The following is a 26,096-nucleotide window of genomic DNA, read 5'->3' as shown; positions in this document are numbered from 1 at the left end:
ATGAAAACACAATGCCGGCCAAGTAAGCCGCCTGGCCTGCCAAGTGCACGTCGATTTCGCCAACGGGCGCCGTAGTACTGCACCGAGCGAAAAACTGCCCATTTATGAATCCACTTATACCCATGACAACTCTTATCCTAAAACGGCTTATTATCAAGAAAAAAGGTCACCTTTCAATGGGAACAGTTGCTATTAAATAACCAAAGCGCGGAAATCATTAAACCATACAATTTCGGTTGGTCCAGTAAATTTTTGAACTAATTTAGAAACCCTTCTTTTGTTCTTCTCCCCGTGTATTTACTTGCAACATTTTATTGTGGAGTTTTTGGCAGGGCCTGTCCTGGCTCTTGTCCGATGTTGCCGCTGCTGCAGAAGCACTCGTAAATGTCATGCCGTGCATTTGCATTTCAATTTCCATTACAATTTGGAATGCCAGACCCTCGCCCAATGGTAGTGCCACCCACTCAGCTAAGTCGCCCACTGCCGTTTGCTGTTTGGCCGCGATTAGCGCGCTATAAATCCAAAAATGTTGCTGTATTTTAACAATGTTTTTGCGTTCGGAATGCCAGCCAGTCAGCTGGCTGTTCAGCCAATGGGGCCACTGTGTTTGCTGCCGACGTTTTGTGTTGTTAAATGCATGCAGCGACCATAAACCAAATCATTCGGCGCTGTCACGCCCCCAAAAGTGGCGGAGGCTGTGAAACATTGTCCTGGCATTTCGGAGCTCCACTCGAAGGGAGCGATAGATCGTGCTTCAAAATATGCAACTCATTTTGCTGATGTTTCTGGCAAGCGGGTTGGCGTTGCTGTATTCCAGTATAGTATCCCAGTATTCCGGTATCCCATTTGCATTATTTGTTGCCCGATACGCATTTAATTAAAATGGGGCATTTGCATTAGTATTGGCTTAGCCGCATAGCGACTGGGATTAGAATCAGCCATATAGTGCTGCCATTCTAATCGGAAACACATTTCAGCAGGGTTTAAAAACTTTACAGAGTGAGCTGTCAGTGATGAATGGTCTTTCAATGCCGCAAATTATTTCAAATATAATCATATGAAGTTGTTATACTGCCAAACAAGATACGAGTATTTTTCAGATCAAAACGTTTAAGGGTTATTTTTGTATCTCATAGTTTATTGAAATGGAGAGACATCTTATAAGAAGATATGAATGGGCATCTGCATACCATTTCATTCACTTAAATGAGTTGCATTACCCTTCATAAGTTTTACCTTTCTTCTGCAAAGTGCTATTTTCCAACCTGTAGTCGAGTGTAATTATAGTTGATTTACTCAGCAGAATAAGCAACATGTTTACTTAGTAGCTGTGTCAGCAGTATTGAAAACGATTGAAGAGGTCTCGAGCTTCTTGAGACCCGAGTTTTCCCCCGGCACGTATCCATACGTATGTGTAATGGCTGGGCGTTTTGCCTACTCATTTTGCGTTACGCATACGCCGTGTGTGCGCGACGAGCTCCTTGGCAATATGGTTACGTGTAAAACTTTAAACAGCACGATGACTGCACAATTATGGCGCAAAGGGTTGAGAAGGCGGTGTGTTAGAGGAGGCAGCTCCTAGGTTGGTGGTGCAAAGTTGAAATTGTGGTTGGGTCTTGGCTGCAGCCAATGGCTTGTAAATAATACGAGGTGGGTCGCGATGGCTTTGCCATTCTGTGGCCTTTGCATCGTGCCACGGTTTGTGGCGTTGTCGCTCCTGTTGCTGTTGCTGCAACTAATTAAGACAAACTAACGGTGTGCCGGGGGTGGGCGACCGGTGTCCTTGAGCGGCAGCTATGCTCAAGGACGAGCGCCAGGCGATGCGTGCCCACCATACGTGTTTTGATATATGTGCTTTTGTTACAATCACAATGTGCTTACACGGCGTGTAGGGAAAGTGTGTGTGAGCAAGCCGGGTGCCAAGTGCACTTAATTTGTTTGCTTAATTTACAAAACATGAGACGCTGGTGATGGCCTGGTCCTGCTCCTGTTCCCAGGACCCTGATCCCTGGCTCCTGTTCCTCCCTTGTGTGTATGTGTGTGTGTGTGTGTTTAGCACTCCCCGGCTGTGTCATCAGCGGTATCAGCTTCAGTGGGTAACTGGTGTTGCATGTAAGTGCAGCTGTTGTTGGCGAACGCGAGAAACAAGGACCAACTTCGTTATGGGCATCCTTGAACGGTCCCCCTATGCGAAAGTGTGTGTGTGTGTGTCCTAATAAGGGGATCACTGCCTTAATTATGCGCACCTAAAGTGCTAGGCGACACAAACAGTGTTCAAAGCTTAAACCCGTAAATTGCAATAAAACAACGTTTGTACATTTTGTATTATTTATTTATTTCGTCATATAATTCTTGCCTTTATCGCATTTAATTTTGAGCTAAATTCCACGCCCACATCGGCGTGCACTTTGTTGGTTTTTGTGTGGTTTGATTTCGTTTGACCTTTTTGCTTTTGCTTAACTCGCATTAAATTATTCATAATTATGCATATTTAATATATAATTTCATCCCGTTGACTCGTTTGCTCGACTCTCATCGGCTTTTGTTATTTTCTCATTTTCCTGTATTTAAGTTTGATTTTACATTTTGTTATTAGTTTGCATTTCAGTTTAGTTAAGTTTAGTTTGGGTTTCAGTTACTTCGATCTGCCACAACTCGCTAAAATAATATCGGTTTCTCTTCTCTTTTGATTTACATTATTTTGCTTTTTGGGCTTACTCAGTAATTGGAAATATTTCCAACATTTTCGTTTCTTAGCTGAGAAATACGATTATGCAGAACACGATTCATAATCAAACGCAACCTGAATTTTTGTGAGTTTGCGCTGCGCATCAACATCTAAAAATAGTCCTTTGGCCAAGGAGTTTGGATTTACTTTCAGTGCGTTTCGCCGAATGCACTCTTAACATCTTTCAACTAACATATACCCACTAAAGTTCCGCTCCACGGCAATCATTACTCGATAAATATATACGCTGCATTTATTTATATAAATTTTTCATCTAAAACAAAGTCCATCTTATGCTGCTAACACAAACCGTTCGACGGAAACAAAACATTCAACAGAAAATGGACAAAATGATACCGCCAATAAGCCACAATTGAAATGAAAACAAATCCAATTAAACTGAATTTGGCCAATATCCATTTTGACTGTTCCGATTTCATTGATTTTTCATAAGGACTTAATTAGTTTTGTATTTAACTTTTTCTCCACACATTTTGCTCTAGCTTTAATTAATGTTTGCCCATGTGAGGGTTTCGTATTTATTAATTTATTATTTACTGTTTTTTCTTTAGTTCTTTACAGTAATTATTTACATAACTTATGTGCCTAGGCTGTGGTAGTTGGAGGGTAGGGTGTACTTAGTAGTTAAATGTGTGTCGCTTATGCTTATTAATTGTTGTTTTCTTTTGTTATGTAATTTGTTTGCAAGTGTTGTTTGCAAGTGCATGTGTTAATTTATTTAAATTTATGGATTCGTTTCTTTTTTCTATACTCTGGTTGTCTGCAGGCAGTTTTGTAGTTTTTTTTTTTCGAAGAGTTAAACACCACGCCTTCATCCACAACATGCAATTACGTGTGTTACGTATTAAATTTATGCTATATATTTACTTTTACTATTATTATTTTAACCTTCTTTTCGATCTATGCCCGAGCTTGTGTGGAAATTCAGCCCCGGCTGACTTATGTTTAATGTATTGTTATTATCAGAATTTTGTATGTAGCCATCGCAAATTAATTAATGCATTGAAAATATTCCTTCGCTTTGAACTTATGGACTGCGACCCAGTTTTTTTGTTTGTTTGGCGAATGAGGCAAATAAAAAATAAATACGAAATACAAGGACATGCTATTAGGCGTTGACAATCCAGGGACGCTGTCGCCAACACTTTTCCCCACTCCCAAACCCATAATACGTTTTTTTTTTTGTTTTTTCCTTTTGATTTTTGCATATCCTTTGCTGTTTTTCTGCCATCAAGCACTCGTTCTGTTTTGTTATTTTTTAATTACACAGCTCGCGCTGTTGTTTCATCCTTGGAGGTGACTTGTCCGGCTGCATTTGCGTTTTCCATGGCGGATTTAAGCGGTCCGCTGCGGTCACAGATGCGCCATGGCCAGTGTGAAAATCGCCAGCGAAACAGCGCCAAAGGCTCCACAGCAAATGCAGCAGCGCTGCGAGGCGCCTGTCAGCGCCGAGTTGTCCGGATCTCCGTTGGCATACCGCTTGGATCCCTCGAGTCCCAGCAGATTCGGCGATATGGTCGTCGGCGGCGCAGCATTCAGCCCGATCCGCTGCGCCACGACTTTGTGGTACATGTGCCGGATGGTCACCACGCACTGCAGGTTCACGCTGTGCTGATACTTCGTCTCGAAGAAGCCCTGCAGCGCCTGGCTGTTGGGGTAGATATCCAGCGAGGAGTACGTAGTGGAGCCCTCGTAGGTGTCCTGCGAGATGCGCTGCAGCGGCGTCCTGCGGATCTGCAAGGGATGAGTGGGAAATAAGTCAGTATACTGGCTTAATGCAGTCGAGGACAATGTTAATGTTTTTAAGTTGTCTATATATGCTATGAGTATTAATTTCTTAATAAAATAATATCCTAAACTAAACTAAACTAAACTATATCGAGTTTGGAAAGGTGTAATTGTCAGGCGTGTGTACTTGTTCTTGTTTCGAGTGTGCTTGAGTGTCCTGCAACTCACCTGGTTTCCGTTGATGCTCCAGGTGATGTTGGCCGGCGGATACGAAGGGCCCACCGTGCACACAGCCTTGAAGTTGTCGTTCACGCCAATCACCTTCTTGTCCACCTGCATCACCGGATCGTCTTTGGGCAGCTCAATCACCTGCATGTGGGCCGATCGAATCTCGGTGTGGAAGAGCGGTGCGTCCTCGGAGACCTCGCACTGATAGCTGCCGCTCAGCTCCCGGGTGACACCCTTCAACGTCACCGACGTGGCATCCGAGTTGGCGAGCTGAAAGTGGGCAAATGGAATAGGGATTTAAAGCACCTTGCAAGCAAAAGGTATAAAATACTTTTCGAACTGATAACAATTCGCTTTAACTGACTTTTGCACTAGACTGGATTTGACTGATTTGGGAACCTCAAATAATGTCTATTTTTAAAGTGCGATTGCAATGGAAATGCGTCTCTGTCACTGTCAATATCCAAAACGAATTAAACTCCATCTTTGAACAGATTCCTCTTTCCGATCGCCACTCCCGAAAAACCCACATCAGATGGCATGAAATGCGCAGGCAACGCATTTGTTGGTAATCAGCAGAGCATGAGTAAGTACCAGAAGCGAAATTTCGATTCGTTTGGGTATGCCGAACCCTAAGAGCTAGCTGGCAAAGGGAAACCACCCTTTGGATATCCATTGACACGGTATTCCCGCTTCGAGACCACTTGGTTTTTGAATCGCACTCGTTGTCGCAGTTTAGCATATTCTGTTAATTGCCAGCAAGCGCTTGCCACTTGGCAAACAGTTGTGCAATATCCTACTCAAAATCCACTTCAGCAGCGAACCACTCGCGATTACCTACCAGCCTGTATGAGTGGGTGTGTGTGAGGGAGGTCCTTTTATCGCAGTCCTGGCCTTTTGTATTTAAGTTCAGCCAGGAACGAGTACAACCCATTCGCATTCGAGTTTTGCATATGCCACCAAAGCCAGAGCGCGAACGTTGCCATCGCTTTGTTCATTTGCATCTGTCCTAATCCCGGCATGGCTGCCGTTGTTGGTCGGTCGGTGGGTCCTATTGCTATTGGCATATACTCGCATCAGCATAGAGGAGCATCCACCCACAACACAATACACCATGCCCCATCCTTTATTCCTTCTAGTGCCCCGCGGCAAACAACAGCTTTTTACGATTGTTTCAACACTTTGGCGCATTGCTCGGCTTGGCCTGGCTTTTCCTATTTAGTTTGTTGTTTTCTTTCCAGCTAGTTGTGCCAGTTCATTCGCAGATAACGCCGTCGATAAGGGCCGCCAGGCACCTACAACCTTCTGGTATTTACCCCGTTACCCTCCCCTTCTCGGAACCCCTTCGCGGAATCCCTGTGCTCTGCGGCGGTTGCCAATTGGCATATTGGCCATGGAATGGCTGCTTCGTGGCCCCTGGCGAGCTGTGGTTTTAGTGGCTTTCGGATTTGTCGATGCTGATCTCGTTACGCAATCGTAAAATGAAAACAAATGCGAATCGTATTGATAAGGTTCTCTATATGCAAAGGGGGGTGTGCCTGGATCCATGAATAATGTGCACTGGGCTAGAGATGCATTATGGCTTCCATGACGTATGGGGGCTAGGGACTTATGAAGTAGCGCTTGGTCATGTTTTTAATAAACAATAGTAAACCAAATGTAACACTATTTTTTAAAGTTATTATATGTAAAGTTTAATTATCTATATACAATAGTATAAGTTATAGTACACATTGCAGTGTAGCAAAGTGAAATGTACACAAGGTTGTGAAAGCAAATAATTGTTTTAAATGTTGAAGTATCTCATTTGAATAATATTTTCAATTTAGCTGTACACACAAACAGGTTGAGTTGCCGCTTTCACTGGGCCTGAGGCGAGTTCGACCCCCTCTAATTAAATGACACTAATTATGTAATCAAACATATACGGAAAAGTTGTTCCTGACCCCGCTTTATTTATTCAACTGCTTCGTGCGGTTGGGATTTTTCTTGTTGTTCTGCGGCGGACTGCTACGTCTGTCATATTTATTTAATTGCATGTGACTTTATTTGTTGGTACTCTCGGTGGCTCTTTGCGGCGGAAGCGGAAGTGGCAGCGCCAGGAAGCGCGCCAAACAAACGCAAATGTCTGCCATTTTGAGGAATGACACACACACATTCACACTCACACTCATCCTTTTAGTTTGCTCGCATGAAACTGTGGCCATTTCGTAACTGCTCCTCCGGGCAGAGAAAACAAGAACAGAAAAAAAGAGTAGCAAAATGTGAGGCAGGGAAAACTCAACTCAAGTTGCGTTTGTCGTGAAAAGTTTTTTTTTTCTGTACCAACTCGGCCCACACCGTTTCCCCCTTTTTATTTATTTGTTGGCTTTTAATTTCTATTTATATTTTATATTGCTTTAGCAGCCACAGCTGCATCTTTCTGGCATGAGAAAAAAAGAAGAAAGAAATGAAATGACGCCACTAAAGCGTAATTTTGCAAGCCAAACACACACAGGAGTTTTCCCAGCCAACACATACGCACACCCCTTCAACCCATGTGTGAGAGTAAAGTATTGTTTCAATAATTCTGGCTTTATGAAATAATAACTTTACGGCAAAAAAGCTCTCGGCCCGGCTGAGCTGAGCTGCCAGAGTCGTCGAGTTGTAAGAATACAATGAATTTCATTGCAGTGCCCTGCCTGACTCACTTTTCTCTACTCTACTCTTTGCTACCCATCCCAACCCATTCCATTCCATTTTCCCAGCACTTTCCCGCAGCCATTTTCCGTTTCCATCTTCCTCCTGCGACTGCTGGCTCCTCGCTGAGTTTCCGCTGTTTGTTGTGCAGCAATTTTAATTTTGCCAACGCTGTCGCATGCGGCACACTAACACACGCGCACCCGAGGATGCGGAGTATCTGTGTGAGCCGGAGCTCAGCTGCAGCATCCTCGTTTGCATGCAACACTTTATGAATTATTGCTGTATCAACTCAAGTCGCGGCCACACAACCGCACACACACAGACACTCCTTTACTCCTATTCCACGACACACACACACTCACACTCACGAACTCACACACTCCCATGTGCACGTATTATGTCATGCCGAATTTCCGTTGCCTAGAGCATTGTTGTAACTAACGGCTCCTCTTTCTCCAACCAATTTTCCCCCGGCCATGCCACCCACTTCTGCGAATTTTCCAGTTGCCGTTGGCATTTCACAACTTCGACTGCCTAACGCTGGGCAAAAACCGACCACAAATTTAGTGAATGAGATGTTTCCGGTGCGGTTGTTATTCTTCTTCTGCTGCCAGAGCAGTTGCTATGAACAATTTTTGGTGTTTGGAAAATGCATGGCTTTTTATTGTGCTCATTGTTGGCCCCGGCAGACAACAGCACGCCCAAGTGAATGCCCCACCCCCACTAAAGCACCCGAAAAACCCCAGTCCCCAACCCACCGACCCTCTAACCAATGCCATTTGGCGGCCTTTGGATGGAAGGACTGCAGGACGGACTCAGCTAGTTACACTCTGCGATTCCGGGGAGCTGGGTGTGCACACTTCACGAATGCATTTCGCATTTTTATTTATTATGTTTATTTGTTGCCATTTGTCACACAACAATTTCTAGCCAAGGCCGCCGCACTGGCGTAAACAACAACAGCGGAAAAATGGCTGGGGAAAAATGGCTTGGGGAAAATGCCTGCATGTGACTAGGCTGAGTGGCTAATGGAAATTGAAGTGGGTCCTCAGAAAGGGAGAGCTCATAAGGTACACGGATTAAACTCCACTGTGATTGAAAGAAGGATACAAATTAAGTAAAATAAATATCAAAGTTCTTAAAAAAATCAATCGAACTTAAATATTAATTTTTTATTAAATATAAAGATATTTTTGGAAAAACTTAAAACAAAACTTCTTAAAAGAACTTGGCATTCTGGGCGGCATTTTGCAACAAAGAAAACTACCTTGTATCTTAAAATGTAGCCCATTAAAACCTGAAAAACTTGCCTGAATCAGCCATAGAAAATTAGCCCTTGCCCTTTGCACACTTAATTCTTCGCCTCCTTCTCCTGTCTAGTGCATCTAATTAACAACTGGCTAAAGAAGCCCACAAAGAGGGGAAACCCTTGGGAGTACATTCAAATCGTAGACCATAGACAACGGCCAACTTTTTTGGTCACTTCTGTCGCCAGTTTTCCCTTTTCGGCCGCCGCTGAAATTTCCCAGAGGCAAGTGCATTAATTTTAAGCGCACATTGCTGTGCATAAATGCGAGGCGTGTCGGGTTATTAACAATGTTAAAAGCAAACGCGCCAGCAGCCAGGACACTCAGGCAAAAGCCAAAAGGACACTGCTTTCGAGTGTGTGTGTGTGTGTGTTGGAGTACGACTGACGCTGCCATTACCGCAAACTTAATGCGGAATAATTCCTTCCGTGTTGACAGTGTGCAAAAAGTTTTTGGGGCGCAAATTTCTGGGATCTCCGCGGCTGGAAAAGCGGGTGAATGCCGAGGAAAAGTGTGTCCACAAGCCGATGGCAGAGAAAGGGAGACAGCAACAGAGAAAGGAACAGGGACAGAGGCTTGCTGGCGATTTTATTGTTGTGGCTGACAATGAATAAGCCGCAAAACTTTAGAGCACTTGGCATATCCTATTCCTGTCCCGCTCTGTAAAGGACTGCCCCTCACCCCTTTTGAAGGATGACCCTCAACCCGCTGAGAGGGCGGCCTGGTAATTGTGTTTTTAATTGAAGATTGCCAGCGAAGCGAGCGCTGTCTCTAAATTAAAAATTTAATTACATTTAACATGATGGCTTTCCTGTTTATTTCCCTCTTTTTACATTTCTATATATTTACTTTTTTTTTGCTGTTGTCCCCGTTGACATGTGTAAAGTACTGCACAGAGAAAAATCTAGGACTAAGAAATATGTCTGACATAAGTCATAGCAAAGGAAAATATTTATTAAAAGTGTCCTAAAATTCCTTTTAAATGTTGTTATTAAATTCGAGCTGTCCTAAATCAGAAAGCAATTATCGAACGTCAAAGCTCCACGATATTTTCTCCGAGTGTGATGCATGAGGGCGGTAGGCGTGGCTGTTGCTTTGCCTTGCTGAATGACTTTTGAAGATTTGACGACGCGACTTGGCGTTGACTTCCTGCCCACCGCCTTAATATGCATACATTTACATTCCAATAACGCTCAAGTGGACGACACGAGTGCACTTTGGTCGGTCGGCCACGCCCCCATCTACAGCAGCGCCCAGTGCGCCCACAAGTGCCTTTGGATGTCAGCGGCAGCATCATCAGCAGCTGCAGCTGCCTTTCGAGTGCTCGATGCTTTATGGGCCACGCCCACACCACACCTACGACACGCCCCCTCACCCACACACACGCTCCTTCACATTCACATGCTCGCACACACATGTATGCATATGCATAATGGCCGCCAACTTGGCACGAGCGTAACTTTTCTCATTAAGCGTGTTTAGCTGTTTGAAATGATTTAGCAAAAGTAAAACAAGTCAAGTTATAATGTTTTAATCTCAATTAAGGCACTTGCCACAATTTCGTAGCTGGCTCACTATCACCATCCAGCATCCAGCATTCTGCATTCTGCATCCACTAGCCATTCCCCTCTTCATTTGGCCCAGTTGCCTTGGCATAACTTAAAAATTCCATTTCCATTTGTGGTGTGGCCTTTGACGTTTGCCTTCGTTAGTGCCGGCAACTATCAATTTAAGTTGGAAAACACAGCTGCCGGCGCCTCATTTCGATTTGTTGCTGCTGCCTTGGGGTGTAGGGTATTTTTTCCACCTTCACCTTTTTTTTTTTTTTAGTTTAGTTTTTGCACTTTTGCACTTTTCAAAAGCCACCTTTTAACATGGCATCATCATCATCAGTAGCGGGGCCAGTGGGGTGGGATATAAAAACTATGGGCAACCTTCAAACTTAATTGCACAGCGAGCACGATGGCTAAATCATTTGCATTATGCAATCGACCACAGGTTGCCCAAGCTCCACTCCACTCGGATTTCCCATCTTTTCTTACGCTTTTCACCTTTAGCGGTTAACGGCTGATTGCGTCTCAAGCCGTTTTGCTCGGGAGTGGAGTGAAAATTTGCTCAAATTAAAATGAGTTTGCATCCATCTGCAGCGCTCCCATAAGTAGGCTACAAAAATTTTCGCATTAACCTCAATGCATTGGTTTGTTTGTGAGCGTGCTCGTTTTCATTGAATAGTTTCCAATTCGCTGGCGCTGTAAGGCCAAATAAAGATCGGTGGGGAGATGGAATTGGGAAATAATTAACACGCATAGCTTGACGCCCGCCCACTGCACTGCCCACAGCCACGCCCACAGAACGCCAAGGACCCCGAACGCTGCAATCGAAATATTTAATTAGTGCAAAAATGCCTTTGAATGCTAATTAGTGGCAAATTAACATCTGAGCAGGGAGTGCTTTACTTTTTCTGTATTTTATTGTATTTTATTTCGGTTTTCTTTCGCACGACTCTCTCTTATTCCTCCTCGTTTTGTCTCGGCCAATGCATTGGGGATACTGGGTGTGCAAATTAAAGACACAATCAAAGCAAATTAATCAAGTCCACGCTGATTGATGTGGCCAGCACGCCATTATCGATACAGTTAAGATGGCCAAAACGACCAATGGAATTTGGTCAGAGCGAGCGGCAGGCAGACAGACAGACCGGAAACGGAAGTCGGGGGCAAATTATTTCTATGGAGCAGCCTTCGCCATCCCTCGATTGCTTTGTTTCGCTTACACAAAACAAACATTACTCCATCATTGCACCCTCGCTTTATGCCATTATTTATGATTATTTAACGTTCCCCCTTTTGGCGCATTTGAAAAATGTGGCCCGAAGTGTTTGTAAATGAGTTTGCAGTTTTATGTGCGGACGAATGAGTTTTCAATTTATATTTCGACCATACAAATTTTTCATGGTAAATTCAATTTTATTTATTTATGATTATACGACAATCGATTCGTTTTTCACAACCCTCGGAAATCGACGCTCTCGCACAGACTGTTTATTTGAATACGTGCACTTGATCGGCAGAAAGCAGATGTTATCGAGTTCTTAAATCAGTTGAATATTTAATTGTACATTGAACAACAGCATTAAATTGTTAATGCGATATTTATGATTAAGATTACTGAGGTGTTTTCAAAGTACTGAGCCAGTCTTTAAAGCGATTTTAAAGATACTACTACTACTAAAGTTGTATTTTTCTTTCTGGTAAGAAGATTTTGTATACTGCTTATATATTTTAAGGTGCTTTTCCCATGAATTTGGCAAGACTGAACGGTGATTTTTAAATGGCGTTCAAAGAATTTCGCCACTTTTCACACTGGACTCTGGTCGAGTAATTTATCGCTTACTTTGCGGCTGTTGTTTTTATTAATGAGTGCAGCATGGAAGACCGAATGCCGAGCATTTTTCCTCACTAGGTGGGCTATCCTGTCCGCTCCTTGTTGCTGCAAGTGCAGAATTTGTTTGTTTATTTGTTTGTTTTGTTAGCCAGCAGCCGCGCCATAAACTATTTTGCACTTTTCGCAATATTTCAGCCAGCTGCATGTTGGTGTGTGTGTCGTGGCACTTTCCGAATTGTAGAGCGGAATATTTCATACACAGACAACACACACATGCCCACTTGTAAATGCAAAACACCACCGAATATTGTAAATAAAAGTGAACAAATATTGCACAGCAATAGAAATAAAATGGGTGACACCAAAAGAGGGACACACAGGCGGCAAGACGCCAGCGGCAACTGCGACTGCCCCCGGCATTGTCCGCATTTAAATATTTGCACAACATTTGAATGCTTTCCCATTTTGCATTTGTTGAAATGCAAACTCGTCCCGAGCGAAACACATGCCCTTCTGCTCCAGTGATTTGTCCATTAACCCGACAATGGGCGAGCAAAAACCAAAACAAAACAAACGGGACTTATAATCAAAAGGCCGAACTAACAGATACCGAGCACTGACTTTTCAAATCCGCTTTTTAATTCTCTTTTTTCATTTCAATGTAGACGAACAACTTTAAAAGAATTCTCCTCACACTTAGCTTTACTTTTTGAATATTTTCATACATTAAAATGAACATCAAATGAAATGAGCATGTTCTATACTACTGGAACACCTCGAATTCCGAGGAGTATCATACTTAATAGTGTAAAATACGAGCAGCTTGTGCTCATTGTGCGATCTTCAGCTTAATTTAACTTACATCAACATTAATGCCGGCAACGGCGAAGACAAATGTGGGCTTGGCCTCGCGTGGAACGTAGCGGTAGAACTCCTCCTGTCCGAAGTACCAGCGTACCGCGTAAAGCGCCGCCTGCGAAGGAACGGAAGGAAAATGCGTTAATGAAAAGCTTGAGTGGTGAATAGTCGAGGAGCTGTGGCAGCCGAAGGAGCCGAGCGGAAGGAGCAGCCAGGACAATAGGCGACGGGCGGCAGGAGGCAGAAGACTGCTGGAGCGACGGCGTCGACGGCAAGACAAAGTGCAAGTAATTATAATAATTAAGCATGCCGCCGACGACAATATCCTCCGTATTGTTGACTTGGCTGCTGTTCCCCGCGAGTATACCTGGAGGAAGTGTCGCTTACCTGCTCCAAATCGTATTGACAAGACAATGTCGCTGCATTTCCCATTAATACGGCCTCTGGTACAAATATCTTCAGGTCCTTCAGGCAGTGAGCTGAAAGAGTGCGGTGGCATTAATATTAAAGACAGTCCCAAAAGTCGTTTAACCGTAGAATCTCCCGAATGACTTGTCCCACATGTCGTATACGCAACCGTACGAATTCGATTTTCGGGGGCCAACGGGAAACGGAAAGGCGGTCTACACTGGGCATAAAAAAAAAAGAAATACCGAAAAACCCAATTACCCAACCGGGCGGCAAAGGAATGGTATCAGACATGAACTACCGGCAACTCCACTTCCATGTTAATTTATGACAATGTCGAGGGTACGGCCCAAAAATTTAACTTGCATTAAATGCAATTTATTTATTTTATTCCATTTCGTTTCGATTTCGATTTGCAATTTTCGTTTGAACCGGCTGAATAGCGCAATTCAACGCGAGTTGCCGCAACTATCAACATTAAACATGGCTCATTCGAATCAATTGGAAATTTAAAAATAAATTCCAATAAAGAGATGTGCCAATATGATTATTCCATAAGCACAAAACGTTAAATTAATTTACGTGAAGAGCAGAAAATGTTTTATTTGCCATTGAGATATGCAATTAAAGTTAAATAATTTTTTTAAGGTTTTAATACGTTTAAATGCTCCTTTAATTGCCAATGATGAAATCGTACACATTTACAGATATGGCCTTAAAAGAATTTCCACACATCATTTTAGGTATAGCAAATATCTGCATGTGGAATGATCTTATTAATTTTACTTGGAACATTATTCAATTACAAGGTGAGGTACCCTAATTAAATTTCGGGGTGTTCTTCTTACCCACTTATATACTTAATGTGATCTATACATTTATTTAAATGAATAAAGATAAATTCAACTAAATGAGTAAAAGTTCGGACCTAAATGTATATTTCGAGATCGCGGGAAACACAATTTGTTAATCAAACCGAGCACTTGATTAAGTGCCGGCTCAGAGCGAATGAAAATATATTAAAATGTTTTAATATTCATTGTCTTCTTATCCTGACTCATAAAAGCCCATGATAAATATGTAGTTTCGGTCTGGAAGGGTAGTGTACTCAATAAATGACCTGTCCTCGCAACGGTTCATACACATGTCATTCGAAAAGTTTTCATCGATTTGTGGGATCGGCGGGATGGCGACGGAAACAAGTGGAGTGACAGGCATGTGGTTGGCCAAATTATGGCAACTTTAATTGAACAAACCAATATTAATCAAAGGCCAATGCTCGCCCATTCCCGGGCCATTTAATAAATTGACTACTTCACCGCCGTTCAGCGGAAGAGTTGGTTTTTTGCTTGGTCAATGGGTGGATGAATGGGTGGTTCAGTCCATAATATATGTGTATAAACAGTTATTTGGTAGATTAAATAATCAATTTTAACCACGGCCCGCAACACGCAGTTGGCATAATAAATTCAGCTTGTTTAACATGACAGACTGCCTCAAGTGGTGGGGAATTCGGAAACGGATGGGGATGAGGAAGAGGAAGCCCTGCAATATGCCATTTATATGTGGGTCGTTTGAACACTTACCACTGAGCAATAACTCTGAGATTATAATCCAGCTCAACGCCAGCATATTGAATGCCGTATGCAAGGCTCCCGGTCGGCAGGCGCTGCTCATTCTTCGTCCTTTTCGTCCTTCTTCTGGCCGGCTCCGTATCCTTTGGCTGGCCATGTCTGTTTGTTGCCGCTATAGTCGCAATATCTGCTGCTGCTCCTGTTGCTGCTGTAAAAAGAGTTGCAGTGCATGAGAAAAAGTTTGAAGCACCATATAATCATATTTGAGATGATGCTTTCAGGCTTATTGATAACTGGCTGGCTACTTGTCAAAGTTTCAGCAGTAGCAGCAAATTGAAATGTTGCTCTTCCATCTAGCGCCATCATCAGTCTATTTATCCGCTCTCTCAGTGCGCTTTGTTTCTGTCTATATCTCTGCACTTTGTACCACGGAGTACATTCTATGTCCTATATGTGTCCCCCTTCTGCCGTTTGACAACTTTCTAAGGCTTTCAATGACACGCGTCCGTAAGTTTCAACAGCTCGACGTGCTTAAAAAGTTTGCAACAAGACAAAAACCTTTAACTAAACAGCACACAACAGGCGCTTCTCTGTGCGTGTGAGCCAAATGGCATTAAGCATACGCAGCGTTCGCCCAGACGAGACCAAACCAGACCACCCCAGAGCAGACAGATGCATCAGAACACACACTGATTGACAGCTGGGGGCTTTATTTGGCATACAGGAGACTGAGGCGGTGCGTCTGGGACAACTGAAATAGATTGGATATGTGAACAGTGGACAGTTCTGGAGAGGAGGGATCTCGAGAACAGGGTGGATACTAGTGACCAAAACATTGAAAACAATTGTCAGTTGCTGGTTGCATTTGTAACTTGGCTGACAGGACAAGACGTCTGCGTCGTGTATCAATTAGACCGCAAAATCAGCAAGACCAATTGTTTGGCTTCCATTTGGCCGCAAAAACAGAAGCTAATGGTCAAAAGTTACAAATGGCCCGCAAGCATACACTGCACATACAGATACAGATACAGATACAGAAGCGGAGATACTGCGGTACAGACCAGGATATTTTGATAATGATATCATCACATCAACGCATTAACTCAAGGCGCCCTAAGCACATAAGCCTGGGTCGGGGCTTATATGTCATTTACTGCATCGTCTTACGGTCGAGTGCGCAGAGCGTTTTGCTTCCAATTTTGAATGGCAATCCCTCGAAATAAACAGAGAAAACCAGAACTAAAGACAAACCCCAGAGTTGGAGCAATAAAATGCCATTAGCCTGGACGGGGGACCTCTGCTCTCCAATCATTTTGTGCTCTTAAGCAGGCGACTCAAAGTTATCGCCGTCGTAGTCCCACTGCCTCAAAAACAACAATCGCATTAACCTACACAGCCACCCACTGGATGAAGGACCTCGGACGATGGACGCAGGACGAAGTGTTGCCTTTGCATTTTGCATGCCCAACGACCTTTCCTTTCGAACATTTCGAGCATATCGTTTTGCAAATTGTCCGGCAGATTGAGACACATCCTCATCGATTTGTTTGCTTGCGGGTTGGTTTTCTGGATCGACTCTGTTAAATGCCCTCATGTGAGCATTTAAATTAAATTTAAATATTATTGTAGGCAAGTCGATTATGTTCGGGTCATCATTTTGAACTTTAATGTTTCGGTGTTATTGTTCGAATGGCCTGGCCCGGAGCAGCAGGCCTTCTCTGACTAATAGCCTTTCTGTTTTCGGGGCACTAAGGGAAATTATTTTGCGGTTGCCTGGTTGTGGGCCTGATATCCTCTGATGTTCCTCAGCCCCTTTGGTATTACCAGCCATTGTGTTCTCTGGCATTAGGAATTCACAAAATTTGTAGTCCGGCTCAAATTTGATAAAAACGAATTTCCAAATATTTCATTATGATTTTAATTGAAATTTCTCCGCATAGTAAATTTCTGGCCCAACCCAAAGTCCTTTGTGCTTCGAAGAGTTAAATAAGATTGAAATATTTCATTTAATGTATGTGTGCGTGCCCTGAAAAGCCAACCGAGCTCCGTAGATCATAATAATAAACAGAGTAAATTAACAAATTATTATTCGGCGCTTTTCGAGAGGCATCAAAATTTCTTGCCAGACATGAAAACGTGTGTAATTAAAAAAGTTACAGCTTCAGCTATATAAAATGTCCAGTGCAGTGTATATGTGTCGGATTAACTTTTTTAAAGTGCTATAAAACAGTTGATTATGGCGTCATTAACGCAAATCTAAGCGCTGGGGAAAAATAATCAAATTAATTTTTTATGTACAAAGTTTGCAGTTTGCCAATAAGAGCCCAGCTCATCATAAGCAGTCAGCTCTGAAAAGGACGCTTAACCTAATGGGAAAGTCGATGGTTGGATGACGGGGTATGGGGTTCCGGTCGGATTTGGATTCTTGGGGAGCCAACCGCTCGTGACGATGGCTACGATGCCAAGGACAAAGGACAATGGCGGATATTCAAATTCCGAGAAGAAATTCAATTGAAAGTCAAATCAAAACAAAAGCAAACGAAAATCCGTAATTGACAACATTTCAGCTGATAATGAGCACTTTGCCGGGGGGCTGCGAAAATCGAAAACCGATGGACGGGGGCAATAGTATCTGTACGCGGGGATATCGATGGAGTTGAAATCGAATGAAATCGGAGGGGTGGGCACGTCAGCAAACCCATCAAAAGCAGTGGCCGAGCCAATTTATATGATTTTCTGGAATGACCTGAAATCGTTCGCAGAACGCAATCGATTGGTGTACGACTAACAACAGGCACACTCAAGTTAAAAGTATGTTTCTATTTTGATATATAGAAAATATGCATCTTATAAAATTTTCAATATTACATATATTCTTAACATGGACTGTTTATTTATTTACGTATACTTTAAGAGAATACCCTCTTGTATCTGAAAAGTTCCCGTGTGTCTTGTTTGAATTTTTGTTGTTCTTTAGCTTTTTTTTAGTGTAGCCAATAAGTAGTTATTGGAGAGCAGTTGCTGACCGGTTTCTAATGCGGAAGGCATGACAGGCCAGAGTGCTGAGCCAGCAGCAGGTAAGCCCAGTTGGCTGTCCAGTTAGCATCGATTTCGGAGCTATGATGCCTATCGCCGACACTTGAGCTGCTGAAAATTGGCATTGTTGTAAAGAGAAAAATGGAAAACAGGGAATGTGGAACAGCTTTAAGGACAGAAGTACTTAAAGGATTCAGTCAGCTGTGCCGGTCCTGAAACTCATTCATTTCGCTGATCCACTTTGCTAATCGCCGGCTGTCAGACGGAGCGTATACACCTAAACAATAATCGCAAATCAAGAGAAATCGTTGCTATCATACGCACACACTTATATCGCATTAAATGCGTCCTTGATTGATGCGACACTTGCTCGAGGGCTTCTCATTAGGTTTAGTGCCCCGTGCGAGGCGACTCGAGCACTTGTGCTGCCGTTGGTGCTGCTACTCCTCCGGCCTCTCTTAGATCTCCAGCCTCTAATCAATCAATCAGTGTTTATGCCACATCCTCCTTGCCGGAATGAAGGCCCTTCGCTCTGCTCCAAGGACCAAGGACAAACGAATCGAAACGAGACGAAACCATAATAAAAGAACTAAAAGCAGCAGAAAGTACATAATGAACAAAGCGAAAGCGAGAAAGAAACTTGGCGAAACAATTGCCCCGCTTAATGCGTCGTTTGACGAATGCCCCACGGGGTCGGATCTGAATCCAGAATCCAAATACGGAATACTATAATCGGTTCCGTGCCACTGGTTAGCCCCCATCTTCTTTGGCTCGCTTCAAAAAGGAAGCCGCCAGCCATTGGCCCCCAAAAATACCCTTCAATGTTTGCTTTTGTGCGGCGTTGGCGTTTTTACAACTTCCGTTTTTCGGTGAGGCAAGGCGAGTTCATCACAGGTTCCTGATTGCCAATGAAGGATTAATGCTGCTGCTGCTGCTGCTCCTGCTGGTTAGGGCCACGCTTTGATTGCAGCAGCGTTTGGCTGCAGGCTGAAACCCAACTAGGATCGAAGGAGCCAGGAGCACGACCATTTGCCAGGATACAGGCGGCGGAAGCTTTGTGTAATGGCACAAAGGATTGCAAATTGCCAAGGCACTTCCTGCAAGGACATTGATTTCTTTCCCCTTTTTTATGCCAAGCATGATCAAACGGTCTTCCTACTTCCTCCGCCACTTATGCATCTTCCACTCAAAGACTTGATATTGCCCAGCTTTGAGGTGACACGCCTCCTGTCCCCCGTCCACCACCTACTGTTTCCCTTAATTATGCATGACTCACTAATGAATTTAGCCGTAATTATTTGCAGGCAGCTGCGATAGCCGGCCGCCGAAGACGTGGTCGTGAGAGTCCGTTGTTTCGGGTCAATATTTAATCAAAACGCCGATTGCGGTTGTCACTCTGACTGGGGCATCCTGAGGTCCAGAGCCCTAATTAGCCACTGCACGTCTCTTTGACGCCGTGTGCGATTGTAGGCTCATCCACTCAGGCGTGAGGTGGCAACCGAAATCTGATTAGATCTGCCCGGTGAATGTGCAATTTAATCGCCTAACTGGTTTCGAATAGCCTCTTAATTAGCATGTGGCACTAGGGTTTAGATATCAAACAGATATTGTGGCATAGAGTATTGATAATTCTTTCAACTCTAAAAAGTTCTTATGCAATACACTGCTACGATTAGCTGCATTTTTAGAAATAATAAAATTTAAATTAAACAGTTATTTAAACATTTAATTAATTACCTTGCATTATTTGAATACTCAGACTTTGTTTACTCAAACGGTTTCGATTAACCACTTTATCAGCATTACGCATTAAGCAATTTGAATTATTGCTTATTACACAAATAGTGATGTTATTCAGACAAACTTGCTCTAGGCGAATATGTTTATCATTTAATCTCTTGACTTTAATTTATTTTCCAATATAATATAAATGCGCCAGGCCCGAAGTCAAACTCTTAGCCGTTAAAAGCTATTGCCATTCACTTAAGCTGATGCTATAGAATGTAGTTGACTTGTTGAAATTCGAGTTGTGTCCAATTTGTTTCCTCCCATTCTCACACGAAAACTTTATCATTTAGTTATTATTGCAGCCAACAGCCACTCGTTGAGACGAGTTGACAATTTTAAGGCCAAATAGTTTGGCCACCCACGCAGAGAACCAAGTGCCCCGCACCCAAATGAGAGGTAACTGAAAGCCATTTGAAGTTTGTTGTAGCTGGGAGTACCAGGCCCTGGCAAAGGGCTCCAGACCCAACCCAGAGCCGGGTAACATAGAAAATGCATTTGAAACTCGAACTGTGAACCCCGAAACCGATAAATCACACAGTGAAAAACCGGCATTAGTACATTTCGAACAAAAGAAACTTAAAGGATTCACGCCGCCTGTCCGGTGGCTGTCAGGAGTTTGGCCAGAAGGCGGCGATGTGATTTCGAGGGCGGCTGTCCTCAAAAGGGCGTGGCATGGTCGGACAGACGGATGGGCGGACGGACGGAGACCAGACGCCGGGACGACGGACTCTGTTTGCATTTGGCGCTGGTCGCCGACTATTTATGAAAATAGTTTGTGGAGCAAGTTCCATCCATGGCATCGCAGCAGCCCCATCTTCTGTGTGTATACTCTATGTAAAAGTTTCCTAACCACTGGCTGCCAAAAGTTGTGCAAATTGTGGCCGAACAATGGACGGCAGCTCTGTGATTTCTCGGTTTTAATTTCGATGGCTCGGATTGTTTTTAGGGTTTTCGGGGATGACAGAGCTAATCATGCCAGTCGCTCATTTTATGCACGAGCAGCACTATTCTAGCTTCCTCCAGACGGAGTTTTGCATAATTAAATGCCCCGCGGGATCGTCGAGCTTTCGGTTTCAACATCAAAGTCACGCATGTGAAGTCAACTGTTTGTGGGTCTAATTCTTAAAGGCGCTAACGATTCTGCTGCCGATTTTGCCTGCCGTAGACATGTTAATTTACCAAGCTTGGGTTAAATCCATACAAGGCACCCATTTTTTTGACCTGTTATTTTGAGCATATTTGTTTTTCGGAGGCCTGGGGCACCGAAAGTTTGTGCGTGAACCGTCGGGGCTGGTGCTGCTCAATTTAGTTAAACGTAAATAATTAATTACCTGCCGTTGCCTGAGTTATGAAATGCGCAATTAGGCGCGTTTAATATTTAATTAAGGGCCAAACGGCAGAGCGACAAAAAAGGAAACTCGGAGCAACAAAAAAAATCCTCAACCATTTGCCGCAGTATCCCGGCAATCCGCCGCCCGGTGAGCACGCAAACACACGCTCCTGGCGGTCGAATCCCCGAAAAGGGGCGTGTCTGTTTATCCTCGGGAGTGGGAATAGTTGGGCATGAGTGTGGAGCGGATGAAGTGGCTGGATTAAGTGGCAGCTTAAGAATAAACAGGAAGAGGCGGTCTGGGAAATGGCTCCTTCCACCGGGGAGTGACTAAAACATTGCTGGCCAGTCGCCGGACCCCAGTGCGTATACTTGATTTGTGTGCAAGTGTTGGTTAAAGGCAAGCTTAATGCTAAGTAGAAACTGGAGATTAGGAGCAGCATCAGCAACTCCAGTCCAAGGCGGCGATAGTAAACTAGCGGGATCTAGGGAAAAACATTAAAGAGCGCCCAAACAAATGACGGAAGTTGGATGGAAACAGAAGAACGGACCATAATCTTTAAGTAACATGGAGTTCAGCATTCCCGGCGGTAAAGGAAAAAGATTTTTCTTGTACATAATCCAGCGCAAAACTAAGTAAACTATGGCCAGTGCACTAGAGTGAAAAATGCAAAGACTGTATGGTGGGAAAATAAAATCTAATTTTCTTGTCTTAAACTATTCGATCGGATTATGGTGTCACGAAGACTGATAGGTTTTGCTCGGTGTTTGCTGAGAAATTTGGGTTTTTGTATTCCACAACATGCATATCCTTCAATTGGATTTCGTTTGACCTCCTTCCTTTATATCTCTGTGATTGGTAATATCTAAGGCTTAAGGCTTTTCTATTTTTCATAGTGTTTAAGACATAAAGATTTCAATAACGTTTTTGGCCCATAGCCAACATCCTTAGAATCGTTCCCCTTCATATATTTTTCCATGCTCATGGTTAGCAACATTGTTCCGGATATTGGGTTAATGACGAACATTTGCCTATTAGTAGGCCTCTTTAGATTACCCAGCTACTTGGCCCGTGACTCTGGATACAGATAAAGTGGAAAGTCGAGGGGGAGCAGTCCTAACAGCCCGATAATTTGACTCTGTTCCGGAATTTTTGGTTAGCTCTTAAGCAGGCGCTTCCATGTCGTTTTTTTTTTTTATTTTACACTCATTAAAAGATAAACGAGACAAGCTAATGACTTTTGGGCTAAGTAGTGACTGGGCCTTGACAAGGGGTTGCAACAGTATGGGTGGAGCAGCTTTCCTTTGTGGAAAGGGGCAGAGGGGAAGTGACGAAAGCACCAACGATGGCAATGAAGTGAAAAGAAAATGGCGGCTGCGTTTCCGCTACAAGCCGTTAAATTAAAGCGGAGAAAAAAGAGAAAGCCAGAGATTGCGAATGATAGGATTGCATGTCGGAGACAGGCGAGTGTCGGGCTGTGGGCGTGGCAGCCCAGAAAAAGGCGCGGCAGATAAGATTCGTTTATGACACCCACGCCCCCAACATGCCACAAATTCACATACAGTATTTCCTCGTTCTCCATATATTTCTCTCTCAGTCCCCATGCGCTTGTGTGTGTGTGTTTTCGTGCACGTCGCAAGACAAATGCAAATCCTTGGGTAATTAGGAGTTGTGTTCATGTCGTCGCGGTAATAGTTTTATGTTGCCACATTGTAGGCGACACGATGCGTGGCATCATGACAACACAGCCCTGCAGCCTTATGCCAAGATTGAAGCCAACCCCCCCAGTCGTTTTGGGGTTAATGTTGGCTTGCGTGACATCCTCGCATCCTTTTTCATTTGCCTTTGGTCCCCAGCTTGCTCATCAGGCACTGACTGCATTTAATTTGATTAGCAAGCCAAAAATATACGCTTTCATTAGCCCACGCTTTTAATTGAATTTCAGCTAATTTTTTGCGCCAAAGAGAAAGTTACAAAGTTGCCAAAAAACATTGTTCGCCCCGCTTTTAGCCTTGTCCCCTGGGTTTTTTCTTTGGCTTAAGCTGAAGTTATATTTCGTGCTGTTGGGGCGAGGACTATATAGTGGGATAAAGGAATATTTATTTTATTACAAATTTATGATTTTGTTTTTTCTCCGCCACGGCTGCCGCCGCTCCTGTCTTACATAATAGAAAACGGAAGCGGAAGCGTGAAATGAGCTTGTGCATAAACATCTACCGCCCACACAAACATTCGTTTAAGCAATGGCCATGCAGGTGGAATCGCATCCGCCGTTTCGGTGGCATTTTATGACACGAAACTCATAACTTTTTCGTTGGGTAGATGCTTATTTTGCTCAAAAATCCGCATCACCCACATAAATATCGTCCGAAACTCACCCACACAGACAGACATATACGCACACACATAGCCACTGGAAGAAAATAATGTATAGCTCACTTCTAGGCATAGCGTAGCCGCAAGATAAAGTGGCATTTGAAACTTGTGCTCACTATTTCTGTGTTTTGGCCTTGTTTTTCCTGTTCTCTGTGCCTTTTGCTCTTACTCTATATATATATATATATATAAGTGTGTATGTTACTGGTAAACTTTTTGCCAAGATCGCGTCACGCCTGGAAATGAAACTTTTCCCTTTTTCCCCGGTAGTTTCCGCTTGCTTAGTCGCCAAATGAAAGGGGCGACGAGTCTCGAAAGTGCACCTTTTTGGCAGATCCAAGCATCCCTCCATTTGGTTCATCAGCGTAAATGTCAAAGGGCTTTGTCATTGGCGCCACTTGACTTTGTTAAATGTTAACAGTTTTTATCTGCTGGCGGTTAATACGCAGCGCGGCCTTACTCATAATTTATAGCACGAAATAATGTGCCATTAAAAGTTTCGCCGGAAGGCAAAAGAAGTGAAAAGGAAACTGGAAACGAATGAGGAAAGGCGGCGCCTCGAGTCGCAGCTGCCACAAATAACTTTGCATGCACGTGTTGAAAACGCTAGCGATACTAATCTAAGCCAAATGGAGGGAGATGGATGCTCGGACTAAGCTCAAAATGAAATCAACGCCGGCAGATAAAAATCTTCTGCTATGCAAGCTCGTTAATACATTTTTGATGAGACACACACAACAAGTGGCAGGCGGATGGACAGCAAGTTATGAGGAAAAGTTCTGGCCCTTCCGCCCAACCAACCTGGCCGACAAGCACACACACTCGGTGCTCTCTGCTCCCTGACACAGTTTTCTCGACTCGACGACTGGCTTTTGAAATGTTTTGCCTGCGCCGCCATAAATCAGAAGCAGAAAACTGAAACTAAAAGCCTGCCCACAGATGATGGGGGTTTTCACGGGGACGGTGGTAGAGATGGTGGGCGGAAAACTACAGTTAAATATGTTGTAACAAATAAAGTACATCAGTTGGGCAATGGCATGGCACAGTGTGCGCCACGATGAGGATGAGGATGCGGTAAGGATTCCTCTTTCTGCACGGCAGCTCATTCATATTTATGGCATTTTTGCATTCAGCCGACATCATTTCGTAATGTGAAGAGCTGTTACCGACCTTACTCTGTCAGGTCCTTTAACTCCGTGCCATTCCATTCCATTCCTCCTTCGGCCGTTTGTTACACAGAAATCATGGCAATTGGCACGTTGCTCATACGCCGCGTGGGCCCACTCGCACTAGCACTAGCACACAACTGGACCGGACTGGTGCTTATGTGCCCCGTGCTCCCGTGCCCCCGTGCTCTTCTGCGATCCCTGGTCATTTATGAAGCTCATAAATTTTCACAAAAATTTTCCCTTCGGTTTCTTTGGCGAAAATTACTTTGCAAAAATAAAGGAATTGTCTAATAAACTTTGCAATAAATTCGAACATAAATTTTATACACACAGCACGGCAGTCGAACTTCAAGCGTTAAAACTATGCCAACAAAAGCCATTAATTCCAGTCAGCAGAAATGAAGTAAAGTGTCAGTTATGCCGGTCGGTTGGTGGGTCGGTAGGTGGGACCCGGCTTCCATCGAGGGGTCCGCAGGACTTCGAAGGACTCCGGAGGTGAGCAGGCTGAGCTGAGACAGCGGAAATTAAATGCTGCCACTGGCAGTTCCCCTTACACAACTCCACCTCCCGTTTATGCTATTGCTTTTGCTGTTTGCGGAGCAAAGAGGCTTGTCCAATGCCTGCTACTCATAATTAGATGATTTAAAGTTATCGCAAAAGTTGCAGCTGCCTGGCAGGGACTGCAACCTGAACAGGTTGAATGGCTTGTGAGGTGGCACATTTGATGGGAGGGCAGTGGAGAAGCGGTTCGATTCACTTTGCCGTTTGCCAAATGTCTCTCGGAGCTTAATTGCAAAGTTTTTGCCATCGGAGTCGACGCTGCTGCTGTCCAAAGTGATTTCGCTGAACTTTGGCACATAAATTATGCGATTTTTAAACAGCAAGCCATCTCGGAGTTTTCACCACTCCGCGCTTGGTTAGTGCGGGCTGTTCCTGTTCCAAGTTGAAGAAAACAAATACATATAATTTGGCATTCATGAAATTCACTTTGCAGCGCCAGAAAGTTCGAATGAGCCGCGGGCTCAAAGTAGCCTTGCCTTTTGCTCCTCTGCACTTTTTCGCGGGGCACTAATGTATAATGAGGACACACGAATCTGATACTGATGATCCCCTCGCGCTCGCGCTTGTGTGTATGTGTCTATGTTTGCCTGTATGCAGAATGGATTAAAAAACTTTTGATTAACCTTATCAAAAGCAAAAGCTGTGTAAACATCGCACAGGGCGGAGCAATCAGGACATTGAGCGGAGCAGAGAGCGTAGCGCAGAAGGACTCGTACAAGTTTTTAAAAGAAAATAAGTAACTTTTTGACAGCCTGCTCTGCTCACACACGCCGGCTAAACTGTTGTTGCTCCCTCTGTTCTTAGCCCTTTGCACAAACCAAAAGAAAAAGTTTGTTATTTTTTTATAAAAAGCCAACAACTCCCTTAGCCTTTTGCAAAAAGCCAAGCGTTGATGCCTCGCTGCTCTCTGTATGCTC

General features: G+C 43.8%; 1 protein-coding gene across 2 annotated transcripts in view; it reads right to left on the bottom strand.

Moving 5' to 3' along the window:
- Window positions 1-2,315: 2,315 nt before the first annotated feature.
- The window catches only part of beat-VI (beaten path VI), a 56,607-nt gene continuing 32,826 nt past the window's right edge, over window positions 2,316-26,096 (bottom strand). The window contains exons 3-7 of one of the 2 annotated variants that reach the window (NM_001276106.1): window positions 14,931-15,123; window positions 13,324-13,415; window positions 12,941-13,051; window positions 4,706-4,975; window positions 2,316-4,483 (exon numbers count right to left, since the gene is read on the bottom strand). In NM_001276106.1, coding sequence (NP_001263035.1) covers window positions 4,103-4,483; window positions 4,706-4,975; window positions 12,941-13,051; window positions 13,324-13,415; window positions 14,931-15,075 — 999 coding nt within the window. In that variant the 5' untranslated portion in view covers window positions 15,076-15,123 and the 3' untranslated portion in view covers window positions 2,316-4,102. The remainder of the gene's footprint in view (window positions 4,484-4,705; window positions 4,976-12,940; window positions 13,052-13,323; window positions 13,416-14,930; window positions 15,124-26,096) is intronic. The other variant, NM_143362.3, reaches the window with a different exon arrangement.

This window comes from Drosophila melanogaster, chromosome 3R (genome assembly GCF_000001215.4).
Source record: "Drosophila melanogaster chromosome 3R".
In the NCBI taxonomy this organism is placed as follows: Eukaryota; Metazoa; Arthropoda; class Insecta; order Diptera; family Drosophilidae; genus Drosophila; species Drosophila melanogaster.
The sequence above is the reverse complement of the archived record's forward strand: the minus strand, read 5'-3'. Positions and strand labels throughout refer to the sequence as shown.